The 15,625-nt window shown below is 44.6% G+C and overlaps 1 protein-coding gene across 2 annotated transcripts in view; it reads left to right on the top strand.

Moving 5' to 3' along the window:
- Positions 1 to 121: 121 nt before the first annotated feature.
- NANS (N-acetylneuraminate synthase) overlaps positions 122 to 15,625 on the top strand; it is a 28,219-nt gene continuing 12,715 nt past the window's right edge. For both annotated transcript variants that reach the window (XM_036433249.2, XM_036433248.2), the window contains exons 1-5: positions 122 to 341; positions 3,622 to 3,837; positions 10,236 to 10,335; positions 11,078 to 11,232; positions 13,959 to 14,225. In XM_036433249.2, coding sequence (XP_036289142.1) covers positions 210 to 341; positions 3,622 to 3,837; positions 10,236 to 10,335; positions 11,078 to 11,232; positions 13,959 to 14,225 — 870 coding nt within the window. In that variant the 5' untranslated portion in view covers positions 122 to 209. The remainder of the gene's footprint in view (positions 342 to 3,621; positions 3,838 to 10,235; positions 10,336 to 11,077; positions 11,233 to 13,958; positions 14,226 to 15,625) is intronic.

Here is a 15,625-nt window from a genome sequence, read left to right as displayed (position 1 = left end):
GGTTCCCCGCGGGTAGTCCCGCCCCCCGGCGGGTAGCCCCGCCCCCCGCTCCGATTGGCCGGCGGCGCGCGGGGATTGGCTGTGCGGCGGCGCGGGCTGACGTGGCGGAGTCCCTGGGCAGGTCCCGGGGCTGCCGGCAGGAGGGACCGGGAGCGGGCGCGGCCTGAAGCCCCGCGGGGAGCAGCCGGGGAGCAGCGGGAGCAGCAGCGATGCCGCTGGAGCTGGAGCTGTGTCCCGGGCGCTGGGTGGGCGGGCAGCACCCGTGCTTCATCATTGCCGAGATCGGCCAGAACCACCAGGGCGACCTGGACGTGGCCAAGCGCATGATCCGCGTGGCCAAGGTGAGGGGAGCGCTCCAGAGGAGCGGGGTGCCTGAATGGACGGGCGAGGGGGCGAGGCGGGGGGGTGGGAGGGAGAAAGCCGGCCTGGGAGGGGCTTTCGAAAGGGGAGGGGTCGCGGGAAGCCGGGTCTACCTTTCTCTGCCTCTTGCCCTGCATCGCCCCTGAGGTCCTGGTTGCGAGATCCATTTTTTAATTATCGCTCCTGAGGTCCTGGTTGCGAGATTCATTTTTTAATTCTTTAAAAAGAAAATGTCTTTATTGATTTCAGAGGGGAAAGGTGGGGGGGGGGGAGAGAGAGAGAGAGAGAGAGAGAGAGAGAGAGAGAGAGAGATGATGAGAATCATTGATCGGCTGCCTCCTATGTCTTAGGCTGGGGATCGAACCCGCAACCCGGACATGTGCCCTGACTGGGAATGGAACCCTCCTAGGCCATTTTTTAATCTTTCTAATCCTCCTCATTCTTGCTCCACCCTGATCCTCCTAACGTGACTTCTCTCGCCCCCTCCTGGTGGCAGAGTGGTCTCTAAAGCACAGATTTGATCAGGTTGTACCCCTGCTGACATGTTCAGTGGCTCCCAGTGACCTTGGGTAGATGGGATGCTTTATCCAACTTATTAAAAAAAGAGTCAGGAGGTTTTTGGCTAGAAATAATGACAAAGATTAATTCAAGGGTCTTAGAGTTTGGAAACACAACTAGGCATAACCCCAGAAGTGTTCTGAAGAAGAAAGGAAAGTTGCAAGTTTTTATAATAAAGTCACATCTTTTGAGAATAATCAGTTCTGCCTTTTTAGTTGGCCCATTAGCAATTGGATGTCAGGTGGTGTGGATGATGGATGCCGGGCAGTCTGGCCATGTCCTAAGTTCTTTAGGGAATAGTCATGTCTGGGGTATGTTCATGCATTGACACACAATCAACTCATGTATCTGTAGATAATGGTGCAGAACTGGGAAGTTAAACATTTCAAGCTACCAGGGAAGTTAAGAGAAAGAATCATTTTCCTTATGCCTCAATCATCATCATGATGTTAATAATTTTGCAGCTTGCTAATACAAGGAGTGTGTTTGCAGTATTGAAGGTTGACTTTGTTTTAACTTTAAATTTTTTATGTAAATGGCGCATCACCCCTTGGTTCATCCTAGTGTCCTGCTGCCGGTTTCCTGCCAGTAGAGAAGCAGTAAAACGTTGAACAAGGAAACCAGTCTTATAGTAAAACAGACAGTGATTGTTTTCTGAACATGGAGTTTATCAAAGCATTAAACATACGAAATCAGGAAAGAAGCTGAGAAAAGAGGAACCTGTTCTGGTACCAGTGCTGTCATGTGGAATGTAGTTTCGGCTACTTCGCTTTTTTGTTATTGTTAATCCTCACCCCAGGGTATTTTTTCCATTGAGAGAGAGAGAGAGAGAGAGAGAGAGAGAGAGAGAGAGAGAGAGAGAGAGAGAGAGAGAGGGAAAGAGAGAGAGAGAGAGGGAGGAAGGGAGGGAGGGGGAGGAAAGGAGTAGGGGATCAGAAAGGGGGGGAGAGAGAGAGAGAGAGAAACGTTGATGTGACACATTACTTGGTTGCCTCTCGCACATACCCCATCTGGACTGGGGATTGAACCTGCAACCAAGGTATGTGCCCTTGACCAGGAATCAAAACCCAAGACCCTTTCCGGTCACAGGCCGACACTAACCACTTGGCAACATTGGCCAGGACTGTGTTACTTTGCTTTTATCATCTTCCTGTAAAGGGAAGGCTTGCTTAGATGGAAACAAGTCTTTTAACTTCTTTTTTGTTGTTGTTCAAATTTAAATTCTTTATTGTTTAAAGTATTACATAAGCCTCCTTTTTCCCATTGACCTCCCCCAGTCGCTTCCACCCCACAGCACATGCCCTCACCCTCACCCCCCACCCTTTAACTTCTTGATTGAAAGTCCACTTCTTGAGAAAGATGTGAGAAGCGAAGGGAGCCTGAGTGACACTGTGTGAAGGCCTGTTCCTCAGCCTGCTGGAGGCCTGAGTGTAGCGGAGGTCCAGGCTGCACATGGGCTGCAGCCTTTAGGAAAGTGATCTGCCAGCTGTGCCAGACACTCATTGTGCAACTTTGTCAGGTCACTTTGGGCCTTGGGATCTCCATCTAGACAAAGGGAACTGTGGTGCCCTACATCACTTTCCATTCTAATGTTCTTTGAACTTCTTCCCAGTGTCATGTCCTGACTGTGCTGTCTTGTGATTTTTTTCCAGGAGTGGGAGCAGCACTCTTAGCACAGTCATTTCTGGAGCCAAGGTTTTCAGCAGCAATGAATACCTCTGTTTCTACAGAAATGTCAGTAAGCTGACTCGTTAGAGGGTTTCCTTAATATTTCTGTTGAGTAGTTTTTAAAGACAATTTTGAAGGTTGGATGCTGGCTGGCAATGGAATTGTAGCTTTTATAGCCAGACAATCCTGCTTTCATATTATAGCTTCCGTTCAGTTAGGGTGGGGCATGTATACATTTTGTTTGCTTCTTGCCCCAGAATCTCTTGTCATGCTTTTCTGTGCAAGTGCAAAAGGACTAAAAGCAGAGTAGTTCCCTTATTTCCCACTCCCATAAGGGGCTCCTCAGAAAAGTTACCGGCCCTGGAGCTAGCCCAAAGCATTTACTGATATAGATAGAGAAACTGAGTCCAGAGATAGGACTTATCCAAGAGTTAGGGTCAGGTTCTGATATTTTTTCTCCTAAATTCTGGTCCAGTGCTCATTTTACTATCTTCTGCTGAGTTGCACAACTTAAAAATCTTCCTTAACTGTTTGATTAATTTAAATATTACAACACAAAACAAAGCCCCCCCCCATTTTTGCATTTTAAGGGGGGAAAATAGGAAGAAGTCCCATCCCCAACCTTTTCCTTTGAGACTTTTTGCTTCTCCTGTCCTCTTCTTGAGGGTTCTTTTCTTCTTTTTTCTTTTTTTAATTTATTTTTTAAAATATGTTTTTATTGATTTCAGAGAGAGGAGGGGAAAGAGAGATAGAAACACCAATGAGAGAAAATAATCTATTGGCTACCTCTTGCATGCCCTCTACTGGGGATCAAGCTTGCAACCTGGGCATGTGCCCTGACTGGAAATTGAACTGAGACCTGGTTCATGGGTCAACACTCAACCACTGAGCCACACCAGCCAGGCTTCTTTGGGGCTTCTTAACTGCCTCTGTCATTTGACATTGTTTGTAAAGATAATGATGTCATAGCAGGTGCCCCAACATTTCTGAGAACCCATGACAGGTCACTGAAAGGAACCCTGATGTGTGTTGCAGGAGTGTGGGGCTGACTGTGCCAAGTTTCAGAAGAGTGAGCTGGAGTACAAGTTTAATCGGAAAGCCTTGGAGAGGCCGTATACTTCGAAGCACTCCTGGGGGAAGACATACGGGGAGCACAAGCGCCACCTGGAATTCAGTCATGCCCAGTACAAGGAGCTGCAGAGATATGCCGAGGAGGTTGGCATCTTCTTCACTGCCTCTGGCATGGATGAGGTAAGCCCTCTGCCCCTCTGTCCACTTGAGCAGACCCCGGGACAGCAGGCGGCCTGGCGGCTTTTGGCTTTGAGCCGGCTCTTTTATGCTTTCTGGACCTAGAGCTCTCCATAGCACTAACCAGAATAATGTTCTTCAGGCTGTGAGAGCCCCCACTGGCAGTTTTCCCCAGTGGAAAGTCATCTGAAATAGGAGTCGGGCAACCTCAGTTCTGGCAGCCGTCCGTCCCTTGCTGAGTGGCCTTGGCTGATTTGGGTGTCATGGCACTGGCACCATCCAGAAGGGCATGGCACCCAGGATGGCCATGCTCACATCCTGGAAGAGTCTAGCTGGTGCCAGGTCTCAGTTTTGATCTGCTCTGAAACCTGCCTCAAGATTTCTTCATATATCTTTCTGAATGTAAATAAATTTTAATTGTAAAAACTAATATAACATCACAGAAAGTTTAGAAGACAGGAAAAAGAGGGAAAAACTGACCCATAATCCCTATATGAAACTTCTTTTTATATATTTCCTCCCAAAATGTTTTTATATGCAGATTTTTATTGCCTGGTGGTTATATTTGTAAATATTTGTAATTCTGTGCATCTTTTCCCAGTTAACATTATACCAAAAGCTTTTACCCATATTTTCTTTTTATTTGAAGCTTTATTGAGATATAATTGATATATGTAACTCTCCAAGTGTGAGTAAACACACACACACACACACACACACACACACACACACACACACATGGCCCTGTGCATGAATTTATGCACCAGTGGGGTCCCTTGGCCTGGCTTGCAGGATTGGACTGAAACCGGCTCTCAGACATCCTGAGGATTCCCAGATTGCAAGAGGGCACATAAACAAAAGCTCTCTAGAGTCCTTAGTAATATTTAAGAGTGTAAACACAAAAACATTTGGGGCCCCATGCTGCACAATGCACACCTCAGCTGTGTGGCTCAGTGGGTAAGTGCATGGGCTCTGGGATCAGATTTTGAGTTTGAATATGGTTCTGCCTGTCATTCCTGGTGTGTCATGTGGAGGTTATTTCACCTCTTTGGATTCAGTTTCTTCAACTGTAATGCGAGTTAGTACTGAACCCATCTAGTAAGGTGCTCAGCAAATACTAGCTACAATTGAGGAAAACCACCTGGGCCGAGCGTCAGGACATCTGCCCTGCCCTGCTCTGCTCTAAGGGAGTATCAGTGAGAGCGTGGCGAGTCCTTTCCCTCTGCGGGCCTTCCTTTCCTCTTATATGTGAACAAGCTGCTATCCACGGGCTCTCCCAGCTCTGACCTCTGAGCCATTACAGGACCAGGAAGGCCTCACTCAGGGGCACACCTGGCAGGAGGACTGCTCAGGCCCCATTTCCAGGCACCTGAGCACCTGATGTTGCTGGAGAGAGGGCACCTCCTTGCATCGGTGAGCTGCTTAGGAAAGGTCACGTCTTTTGGTGGTTTGCTCCCAGGTGGCTTCAGGGTGAGCAGCAGAGGCAGTGGAGATGCAGAGAAGCCTGTGTGTTGTTAGTTGGTTTCCCAGACAGTGTCTATCTGGTGTGTGGAACACATGCTCTGCAGCCACACTGAGTCCAGGTCCTGGTACTGACACTAGGTGAGCTTGGGCTCATCGTGTCGTAACTGCTTTGAACCAAAGGTGCCTCATCTGTAAAAATCCTATATATCAATAGTAAAAAGTGTAGTATGCAAATTGTCCCCTTGACCAGGAGTTGTCCGGGTGTTCGGCGAGGGGGAAGGGCCAGCCAAGGGGAGGGAGGAGGGAGGAGAGAGGGAGTACCCAGCTGTCAGCCACCAGGGACCCTACCAGGGCACGGCACTGGGCCTCTGGTGGGATAATAAAAATGCCCACCCCACAGAGCTGGGGTGAGTATCAGTGAGATAGACCTGTGGGTACAAGATCTGAATCCACTGAGTGATAGTTCTGTTACAACTCTTTGGAGGTTCTCTGCATCACACCATCTCCGCAGGGAGGCTCCTGTCCTGGAATGCTCCGTTCGCTCTCCTGACTGACCTGGGCACGGCAGTGAGGAGAAACGCATTCTTAAGAGCCTTTACAAGAGTTAATTTGCGTTGCCAGCCAGGTCCTGTCTACCTGGCCGTTGGAGTGGGCTGGTCCCTTTTTTGTGTTTACCTAGCACAGGGCTCCGGTGTTGACCCAGCCTAACTTCCTCATGGACAGGTGGCACGCACTGAGTGCCGGTTTTCTCCACTCTGTGTGCTGCCCTCGGGCATTCTCTATGGGCTGAGGAAAGGGTAAGGTGTGGCCGAGTAAACTACCAGGGCACCTGGTCAGGACTGCACAGAGGCACACGCAGCTCTCCTGAAATGAGCAGAGTGCCTTTGGTCTAAATCCATGGTTGGCAAACTGCGGCTCGCGAGCCACATGCGGCTCTTTGGCCCCTTGAGTGTGGCTCTTCCACAAAATACGACGGCCTGGGCAAGAGTCTATTTTGAAGAAGTGGCGTTAGAAGTTTAAAAAATTTGGTTCTCACATCATGCTGAGTGAAATAAGCCAATCAATGAAAGAGAAACACCACATGACCTCACTCATTTGTGGATAATAAAGAGCATTATAAACTGATGAACCAAAAGATAGATATAGAGACAGTAAAGCAACAAGCAGATTGTCAAATTACAGCGGGGAGGGGAGGAGGATCTGGGGGAGATAACAGATCAACCGAAGGACTTGTATACATGCATATAAGTACAACCAATGGACATAAAACTATGGGGAGGGAGGGGATATGGGGGAGGGAGGGAGGGGGCAAAAAAAAATCATTAAAATATGTAAAAATAAATAAATAAATAAATTAAAAAAAAAAAAAAGAAAACAAGGCTAAAAACCTTATGAAAAAGCAGATAATTTCTTCAAGTTATCAAAATCATGGCAAAAAAAAAATACTGAGAATAGAAAAAATTGTTTTAGCATGTTGATACTTATATTTTTTAAACTTGCAGAACCACAAATAAATATATTCCTGAGCTAAAAAAAAAAAAAAAAAAAAAAAAAATTTGGTTCTCAAAAGAAATTTCAATCGTTGTACTGTTGACATTTGGCTAATGAGTTTGCCGACCACTGCTCTAAATGGAGAGTTCGATTCAGACAGCCAGTGGCAGCCATGACTATAGAGGTGGCCCCTCACACACAAATGACCCATCCTGTGGAGCTGCCCCTCCCTCCCAGCGCCTGCCTTCTCAGTGCCCTTTCCTCTCCCTTCCTTTCCTTGGCCACCCCTGCCAGCAGGGTGCCTCCCCTCAAGGTCTGGTGCACTCTGACAGGCCACTTGGCTGAGTGCTTCCCCTTCATCATTCCTCACCCTGGGCAGCTCTTCAACTCATTGCATGGCTTTTTTTTTTTTTTTTTTTTTTTTTTTTTTTTTTTTTTTTTTTTTTATCTTTACTACAGGATCCCAAAACTAAGGGGAGTGTAGAGGCTTTAGAAACATCCCAGCTCCTCTCTTCTGTTATCTCTTAGGTCAGCGGGTCCCAAAGTTTCTTACAGGATGCAATATGGAAAGGCGGTTCTGGGTACACATTGTCAATTCTCATTAATTTAAAATCACTAAATCTCTCCTTCCACGTAAGAGGAGCTCTGCCAGTGCAGCATTTCACTCAAACCCATTTGCTGGTGGAACCCTTTTCTGTGAATTTAACCCATTTGGATGCCCAGGATGGGTCACACTGGCCAGGTTCCTTCCAGGCAGACTCCACAGGGCATGCATGTGCTGTGGAGTGGGAGGGAGGAAAAGTTGTGAGGCTGCTGGTTGCATTGCATCCCTACATGAAAGGGGATGGACAGCCAGATGGGCAGGACTGGGAGAAGCCAAGGAGTCCACTATGAGAAGGGGACATCTGGCACTGGTGAAGCCTGAGGAGGCTGGGGCACAGGATGAACGGCTAGCACCATCCCAATGATTGAAGTGGGCTAATGGCAGTTTTCTAAATGGCCACTAGGTGGGGATGGTTCCCCAGGAGGCCTACAAAAGGAGGCACAGGTGTTTATCGATAGAATTTACCCATCTTCCCTATAAAACTGTAAATTTTACAACCTCCACAGGTAAGCTTTAGCAATTTTTTCCCCCCTGTATTTGGCCCCTCCTTTCCCCTATTTGCTCTGCACCTCTCCCAAGTGACCTTATCCATCTATATATTTATGCCCTTGGGGGACATCTTTTTTTTTTTTTTTTTACCATGAGCCACTTTCTCACCAGTTGAACATTATTAGATAGAAAATGTAGCATAGGCTTTCCCTCTGAAAACAGAAAATACTCTTCATCTGCCAGATGGGGTGAAAGGTGCGGAAAACTTTGACATCATTCACTAAACATATTAATCTTTTTCAGCTCCATTCTAGAACTAGTTAACAGTGAGATATAGAGAGAGGAGAGAATGAGCTAGAAAAATATGGGAAAGAGACAAGGGAGAAACAAAGTAGATGGGAGGAGGCAGCAAAGATGGCTTAGCACACATGGAGGTGAGTGACACGTGGGCCACACTGGACAGTGTCTCTTGGACACGGCGGGTTGCAAACGGGCTTTGAACTGTTCATTGGCTGGTCAGCCACTCGAATGGCCCTCCAACAGCTATAACCAGTACATTATTACATATGGAGGACTTACATATGAGGAGAGTTATTCTCTGAGTGCAGCCACTGTGACTGGAGTAGCTCATTGATGGCCCACTGGGAAGATGTTCGGAAGCTCAGCCATCAGTGGGTTAATGAAAGGGTCTGCTGGGAGAATGTCCTTTTTTTTTTTTTTTTTTAACCAAAAACATGGAAAATTTATTACAAGCAGATTCAGAAGCCTTGTAGTCTAGGGCTGTATATTTGCTACAAGCCTACTTCTATATTTATCTGTGTGGTCACCTGATTGATTCCCTCAAATGTTCTTGCCCAGCAATGGACCCGAACTTTCCCTGTTTCTATGTGTTCTCTGTTCCTGTACTGAACTTTCTGTTTCAATGAGTTCCTACATCTGTTGCTGCAGGCCCTCCCTTGTTTTCCCAGGCCTCCCGCTTTGAGTCCAGACACACTTGATTATTTCTGCTTGGTTGGTTCTGTGAGAGAATGTCCTTTTCAATACTGTTCCTCACCACCCCTGTGTCCTTTGGTTTTTCAGGCATGGTGATCTAGCTCCTTGCTACCCAGAGTATGATTCATGGAGCACTAACCTTGGCATTACCCAGGAACTTATTAGAAATGCAGACTGTCAGACCTCACCCTAGACTGATGATCAGATTTTGCATTTTATTTTAATAAGATCCCTGGGAGATTCATGTACCCGAGTTAGAGCATGAGAAGCACTTACCTAGCTCATCAAGTCTTTCAAACTTACTTTTGAAACTTAGGCAGTATTTGAGGACAGATACAACTTAGATATTTGGGAACATTCCAAGACATTGATTCTCCCCATTTCTGATTTTTAACTTCAGTTTTTAAATAGTAGTAATAAAAGGTAGTTTTGGCCCTGGCTGCATGACTCGGGTGGAGTTTCATCCTATACACCAAAAGATTGCAGGTTCTATCCTCGGTCAGGGAGCATATGGGAGCAACCAATCCATATTTTTCTCAAATTGATGTATTCCTTCCTTCCTTTCTCTAAAATCAGTGAACATATCCTGGGGTAAGGATTTTTTTTTTAAGGTAGTTTTGGGGTTCTTTGTAGATTTAACAGCAAATAGATTTTACTCTTAAAACTTGTGGTCTTCTGACTCCTTCATCAAGCATTTGCTATACTTGCCAGTTTTATTGAGGAACCCTAGATAAGGATGGTGAAGGGCCCTAGACAGGACATTTGAAGCAGTGATACTATGTCAAAAAAAAAAAAAAAAAAAAAAAAAAACCTACTGAGGTTTTCACTGGGTGCCATGGTATGAGGTCTGAAAGGGCTTGGGTTTGATAGGCCCTGCCAACTCACTGTGACAGAGCTGGGCCGTGAAATGCTCCATTTTTTCCACTTTTGGCAAGGATTGAAATGGCCTATTTTCCCTGCTTTTTGATCCTTCATGAAGGGTTTGACCTTTGAGGGACATTCATTTTCTCCTGCCTGGTTTTCTGGGTTAAGATGAGGTCATGACCCATGAGTGTGTTCGCTGGGTTCTGTGCCCTGGGGAAGAGGATCTGGCCAGGGTCTGGTTTTTCTCCAGGTTCTGTAGTCAGCCAGGCCAGCATGCAGTGTTTGCCGGACAAATGGGATGGGTGGCTGTGAATGAAAGAATGTTTAAAGTTGAATGAAATGACTGATAACAAATCTTTGCCTGTTTTCAGGTTGTTGAGAGAGTCCCTCTGGCTGGTAAAAGGAGGGGGCTTTCTGTTCTGTGTGGCTCCTCACCTGTCTTGAGGGCAGTGGTTTTGAACAACCATGAAAAGAGCGCCTTCTTTTATTTTTGTAGATGGCAGTTGAGTTTCTGCATGAATTGAATGTTCCATTTTTCAAAGTTGGATCTGGGGACACTAACAATTTTCCTTATCTGGAAAAGACAGCCAAAAAAGGTGAGTGTTTAATCTCTGTCATAAAATATGAGGGAGTACGCACCACATTTTTACTCCTTTAGTGGCAGCTAAAGGAATAAATCAGACTTGAGAAAACTCTTTTCAATCTGTACATACGGTACTTCGACTTTTTCATATGCTAACTTGAAAAAGAAGAAAGTAAGGATGACAGTTGTTATAAGGATTTAATTAAAATTATTTTTAATTTATAAGAAATAATACAAAATTGAAGATCTGATACCATAAAATTCTTAAAGCTCTTGGAAATATTCTCGAGATATGCATATGTACCGTTTGTAAGGCAGGGCTTACAGTATGAGTGATCTCATTTGATTCCCACAGCTCCTCTGGGACTTTGTACTTATGTCACAGACGGGCATCTGAGATCACATAGCTACCGAGTGGCAGCCCTGGGCTCTTGAATCTGGAGTCTGTGCTTATCCTACTACACAGTACAACCTCTTAATCCAATGAGATGCTCATCTTTCTTTGAGGTGTGTGAAATTGCTCCGACTCCTCAATTCAGTTCACTTTTCTAAACTATAATGTTGGGAGGTTAGGGGAGTCTGCATTTCCCCTGGTTGAGGGCAGGAACTCACCTCTGTTCCCCCACAATGGCTGGCAGAGTGTTTGAGAGTTATTTGTGAAGTTTGGTTGACCAGATGACCAACAATTGGGGTTTGAGGGAGAATCAGAATCACTAAAGAGAAAGTGACGATGGTGTGGGTATTTGGTCACTTAGGCCGCCCAATGGTGATCTCCAGCGGGATGCAGTCGATGGACACCATGAAGCAAGTCTATCAGATTGTGAAGCCCCTCAACCCCAACTTCTGCTTCCTGCAGTGCACCAGTGCATACCCACTCCTGCCTGAGGATGTCAACTTGCGCGTCATCTCGGTGAGTAGGAGGAAGGGCCACTGTCTCATTGGGCCACTTGAAAATGGCTTTTCTTAGGCCATTTACTGCAGGGAAGATGTAGCCTCTTTTTTCTCTGTCTTATACATTCTTCTTCTTTTTTTTAAAGTATTTATTGCGGAAAGTATTACATATGTCCCCTTTCTCCCCCATTGATGTAGCTTTCTATACACACAAAATGCTAATCAATATTGATATGCTTCATAACTTGAGCCTCCTTTGACAATCTTGCTGTAATAGAACCAACCAAGCAGCTAAGGAAGCAGGTGCATTCTATAGAGGGTGACTATAAATTAAGTTTTCTTAAAACCAATATTAATTTCAACCATTATTAAATGTTAAGTTAATAATTGTCTATATACCTTTATTTTACCCATGTGTATTGGCCATTAGAAGTCCCTCTTCTGTGAATCGCTGGCTTATTAGTGAGTTACTTTTGTGTGTGGTAAAATAAAAGCCTTACCATTTTAACCATTTTTAGGTATACAGTTCCAAGGTATTAAGTACATTTACAGTGTTGTGCTACCATCACCACCATCCATCTCCAGAACTTCTTTATCTGAAATTAATCACATTAAACACTAACTGCCCATCTCCCCTCCCCCTGGCAGCCATCATTCTTCTTTCTGTCTCTGTGGATTTGACTTCTTAAAGTACTTCATGTAAGTGGACTCACACAGTGTTTGTCCTTTTGTCTTCTTTCACTTGGCATAATGACTTCAAGGTTTATCCATGTTGTAGAATGTGTCAGCATTTCATTCCTTTTTAAGGCTGAATAATATTCCATTGTATGTATATAGCACATTTCATTTACCTACCCATCAATATGTATTTTGGATATTTCCACATGTTGAATATTGTGACTAATACTGTTAGGAACATCAGTGTACAAATATCTTTTTATTTTCTCCATATCGAGTTGTAGCTGACTTTCTTGAAACTTCTGTTTTTTCCTGCTCTGTGTTTCTTGCCAGCTCTGTTATATTTCTACCTGTAATTCTGTGCATCCCCGAGACTCAAACTATTTACATTGACAAAGGTTTGAGGGAGCTTTTTCTCTCCCAGGGTTTTGTCCACCCCAACTCAATTAAAGATGGTGAAGTCTAGTCCCAAAGGGAAAAACACTTACTTGTTAGAGATCTCACAGCAGCTTGGTGGCAAAGCTGAGACTAGAATCCTTTGTCCCTGTCTTGGGCCAACGTTTGGTACCTGGAACTTAATTAGAAATGTACATATATGTAATTATCATATGAAAATATTAGTGTGATTCTAAATATATACACACACATAATCATGATATTGCAATTGACCAGTTTTCCTTTTACATTTTCCTTTCAGTGCAGCATCTGACATTGTTTTATTTTCATGACAGTGTAAACATTTGTACATGTTGCTGCAGTCTTCACATCTCACTTTAAAAAATTAACCTTTATTGCCTGGATGGTATGGTCAGGGGTTGAGCATTGACCTATGAACCAGGAGGTCACGGTTCCATTCCCCGTTAGGGCACATGCCCAGGGTGCAGACTTGATACCCATTGGGGGACGGTGCGGGGGAGGGGGCTCGAGTGCAGGAGGCAGGTGATTAATGATTCTCTCTCATAGTTGATGTTTCTCCCTCTCCCTTCCCTCTGAAATCAATAAAAAAATACTTTTTAAAAAAATTAACGTTTTTTGACAACTGACACTATCTTTTTACCTAAACTTTCTGACCCTCCTAATTGGTAGTCTTTTCTCTATTTCTAGCCATCTCTTAATGCTCTTATTTTAAAAATTTAAACATGTTTTTTTAAAAACCCAAATAGCTTTGAGCTATAGAACATAGAAAGTGAATGTTCTCTTAATCCCATGCAAATGAGATTACCATTATCAACAATTTATTATATGTGACTCCAGATATTTTTCCTCTCTGTGTAGCATGGTTCCCCTTTCCTTTCCAGACCCATCTGAGGTGCAGTCATGTCTGTCTGCTCTTGATACCAGGGCACAGTGAGTGATAAATTGCCAGCCCTCCCATCTCAGGCCCAGCCCACCATATTACAGCAGTCTGAATTACTTGACCTAGCAACCTGCACTCCCTTGTCCATCACGTACAATTTAAGCCTAGTTTTCAAGGCTTTTGCTGCTCAGCTGTCCGAATCTTTTATTAAACCCCATCTTGGTCTTTCTACTGTACGTAAGCTTTCTGTAATCCTCACTGACAAGACTCACTCGACTTAAAATGTCTTTTGTTGTATTCAGTGAATTATAGATAACAGATTAATTATTTAGCATTTCTACCAAAGGATTGTTTTGAGATTGGACTATATACATTATTGATGATGATATATGTGCATATAGCACACTGGCTTTCAGCAGTTCAGGCTAATTAAACGTGACAGATGCCTTTTGAATGAGTTTAGGCATCTGGTTATAGCTGTTATTCCTGGTGGTTTGTGCAGTGAGAAACATTCTTAAAATGCATTCTCGATAACAATAGCCATTGATTCTTTGAGCATCTACGTGTGTTGAGTGTTTTTCATGCATTTATGGCAGTCCTCGAAGCTATTATTACCCCAGTGAGAGGCCCAGAGAGCCTGAGTGTCTTGCCCGTATTGCACCAATGGTGAGCTGCTAAACTGGGACTCTAACCCAGATCTGCCTGACTCTGGAATATATGCATGAAATGCCACAATATTTAACCTATTTTTTTTTTCTTTTTATTTAAAGGAATATCAGAAGCTCTTCCCTGACATTCCCATAGGGTATTCTGGGCATGAAACAGGAATAGCAATATCTGTGGCCGCTGTGGCTCTGGGGGCCAAGGTTTTGGAGCGTCATATAACTTTGGACAAGACCTGGAAGGGCAGTGACCACTCGGCCTCGCTGGAGCCGGGAGAGCTGGCCGAGCTGGTGCGGTCAGTGCGCCTTGTGGAAAAGGCCATGGGCTCCCCAACCAAGCAGCTGCTACCCTGTGAAATGGCTTGCAACGAGAAGGTGGGTCCTGCCCCACCCTGCTGGGCTCCCCTGTTGGAGAGGGCTGAAATGGGTTTACCTGCCAGGGAGAGTCAGTACCTACCCTGCCTGAGCCCAGGCCAATTGGATGACAAAGGAGTATCACTCCAACCCCCTGAGTCTCTCTGTCCGCATATGAGCAGTGGGAGAAACATACTACTTAATGGAACTTTGGCAGTTCCTCTGGCTGCCTGAGATCATGTTATAATTTCTCATCTAAGCCTCTGAAGTCTGTGACCCTAGGCTCTAGACTCCAGGAGATGTAAGGGGTGGTGATGGTATCCAGGGCCTCATGAGGCACTCAGACAGGTCAAGTCTAGAGTCCCTTGGAGTAGGTAACCCTTGAAAAACATTCAGGTAGAGGGGTTCTATGAGGTAGTGGGAGAAGGACCTGTAATATTAGGTCTAGTAATAATTAATGTCGTTTTCTAATACTTTTTTTAAATCGAATTTATTTAAACAATACAACAAAATTTAATCAACAATATAGTTGCCGTTGTTTTCTACTACTTGTGCCCAACGCTCAGGAAGCATTTTAATCCCTCTGTTGTAAAATTCTTGTGATTTTGATGCAAAAAATTCGGTCAATGCATTTTTGAGGCATTCTTCATTATTAAATTTTTTTCCAAGAAGAAAGTTTTGCAAAGAACGAAACAAATGGTAATCGGAAGGGGCAATATCAGGAGAATATGCAGGTTGAGGGAGAACTTCCCATTCCAACTGGCGCAGTTTTTCAGCAGTGATTCTTGCAGTATGCGGTCGTGCGTTATCGTGTGAAGAATTACGCCCTTCCGATTAATCAGCGCGGGTTCTTTTTCTCTTAAAGCTTGGGCTAACCTTTCCAATTGGGCACTATACACTGCACTTGTAATGGTTTGTTTAGACGGTAAAAGTTCATAATGAAGAATTCCTTTAAAATTCCACCAAACACACATCATCACTTTTTTCTCATGCAAGTCAGGTTTTGGCGTGGGCTGCAGAGCCTCATTTTTGTCCAACCATTGAGGCCGCCTTTTCAAATTAACATATAGCACCCATTGTTCATCTCCGGTAACAATTTGCTCTAAAAACGGCAAACGGTTTTAACGAGAGAGGAGCGAACTGCATATTGTGACTCTTTGATTACGGTTGTTGTCGGTCAACTCATGAGGAACCCATTTTCCAAACTTTTGGACTTTGCCAAGTGCCCGCAATTGATTGGAAATTGTTTTTTGTGAACAATTTAAAGTTGTCGCAAGCTCTTGTTGGGTAATTTGAGGATTTTGCACCAAAAGAGCTTGAAGAGCTTCTTGATCAAAATTGGACACACGGCCTCGACCACTCTTGTCATCTAACGAAAAATTTCCCTCACGAAATTTCTCAAACCAACGCTGGCATTTTCT

Source organism: Pipistrellus kuhlii, unplaced genomic scaffold, assembly GCF_014108245.1.
Source record: "Pipistrellus kuhlii isolate mPipKuh1 unplaced genomic scaffold, mPipKuh1.p scaffold_m20_p_12, whole genome shotgun sequence".
Taxonomy (NCBI): Eukaryota; Metazoa; Chordata; class Mammalia; order Chiroptera; family Vespertilionidae; genus Pipistrellus; species Pipistrellus kuhlii.
The sequence above is the reverse complement of the archived record's forward strand: the minus strand, read 5'-3'. Positions and strand labels throughout refer to the sequence as shown.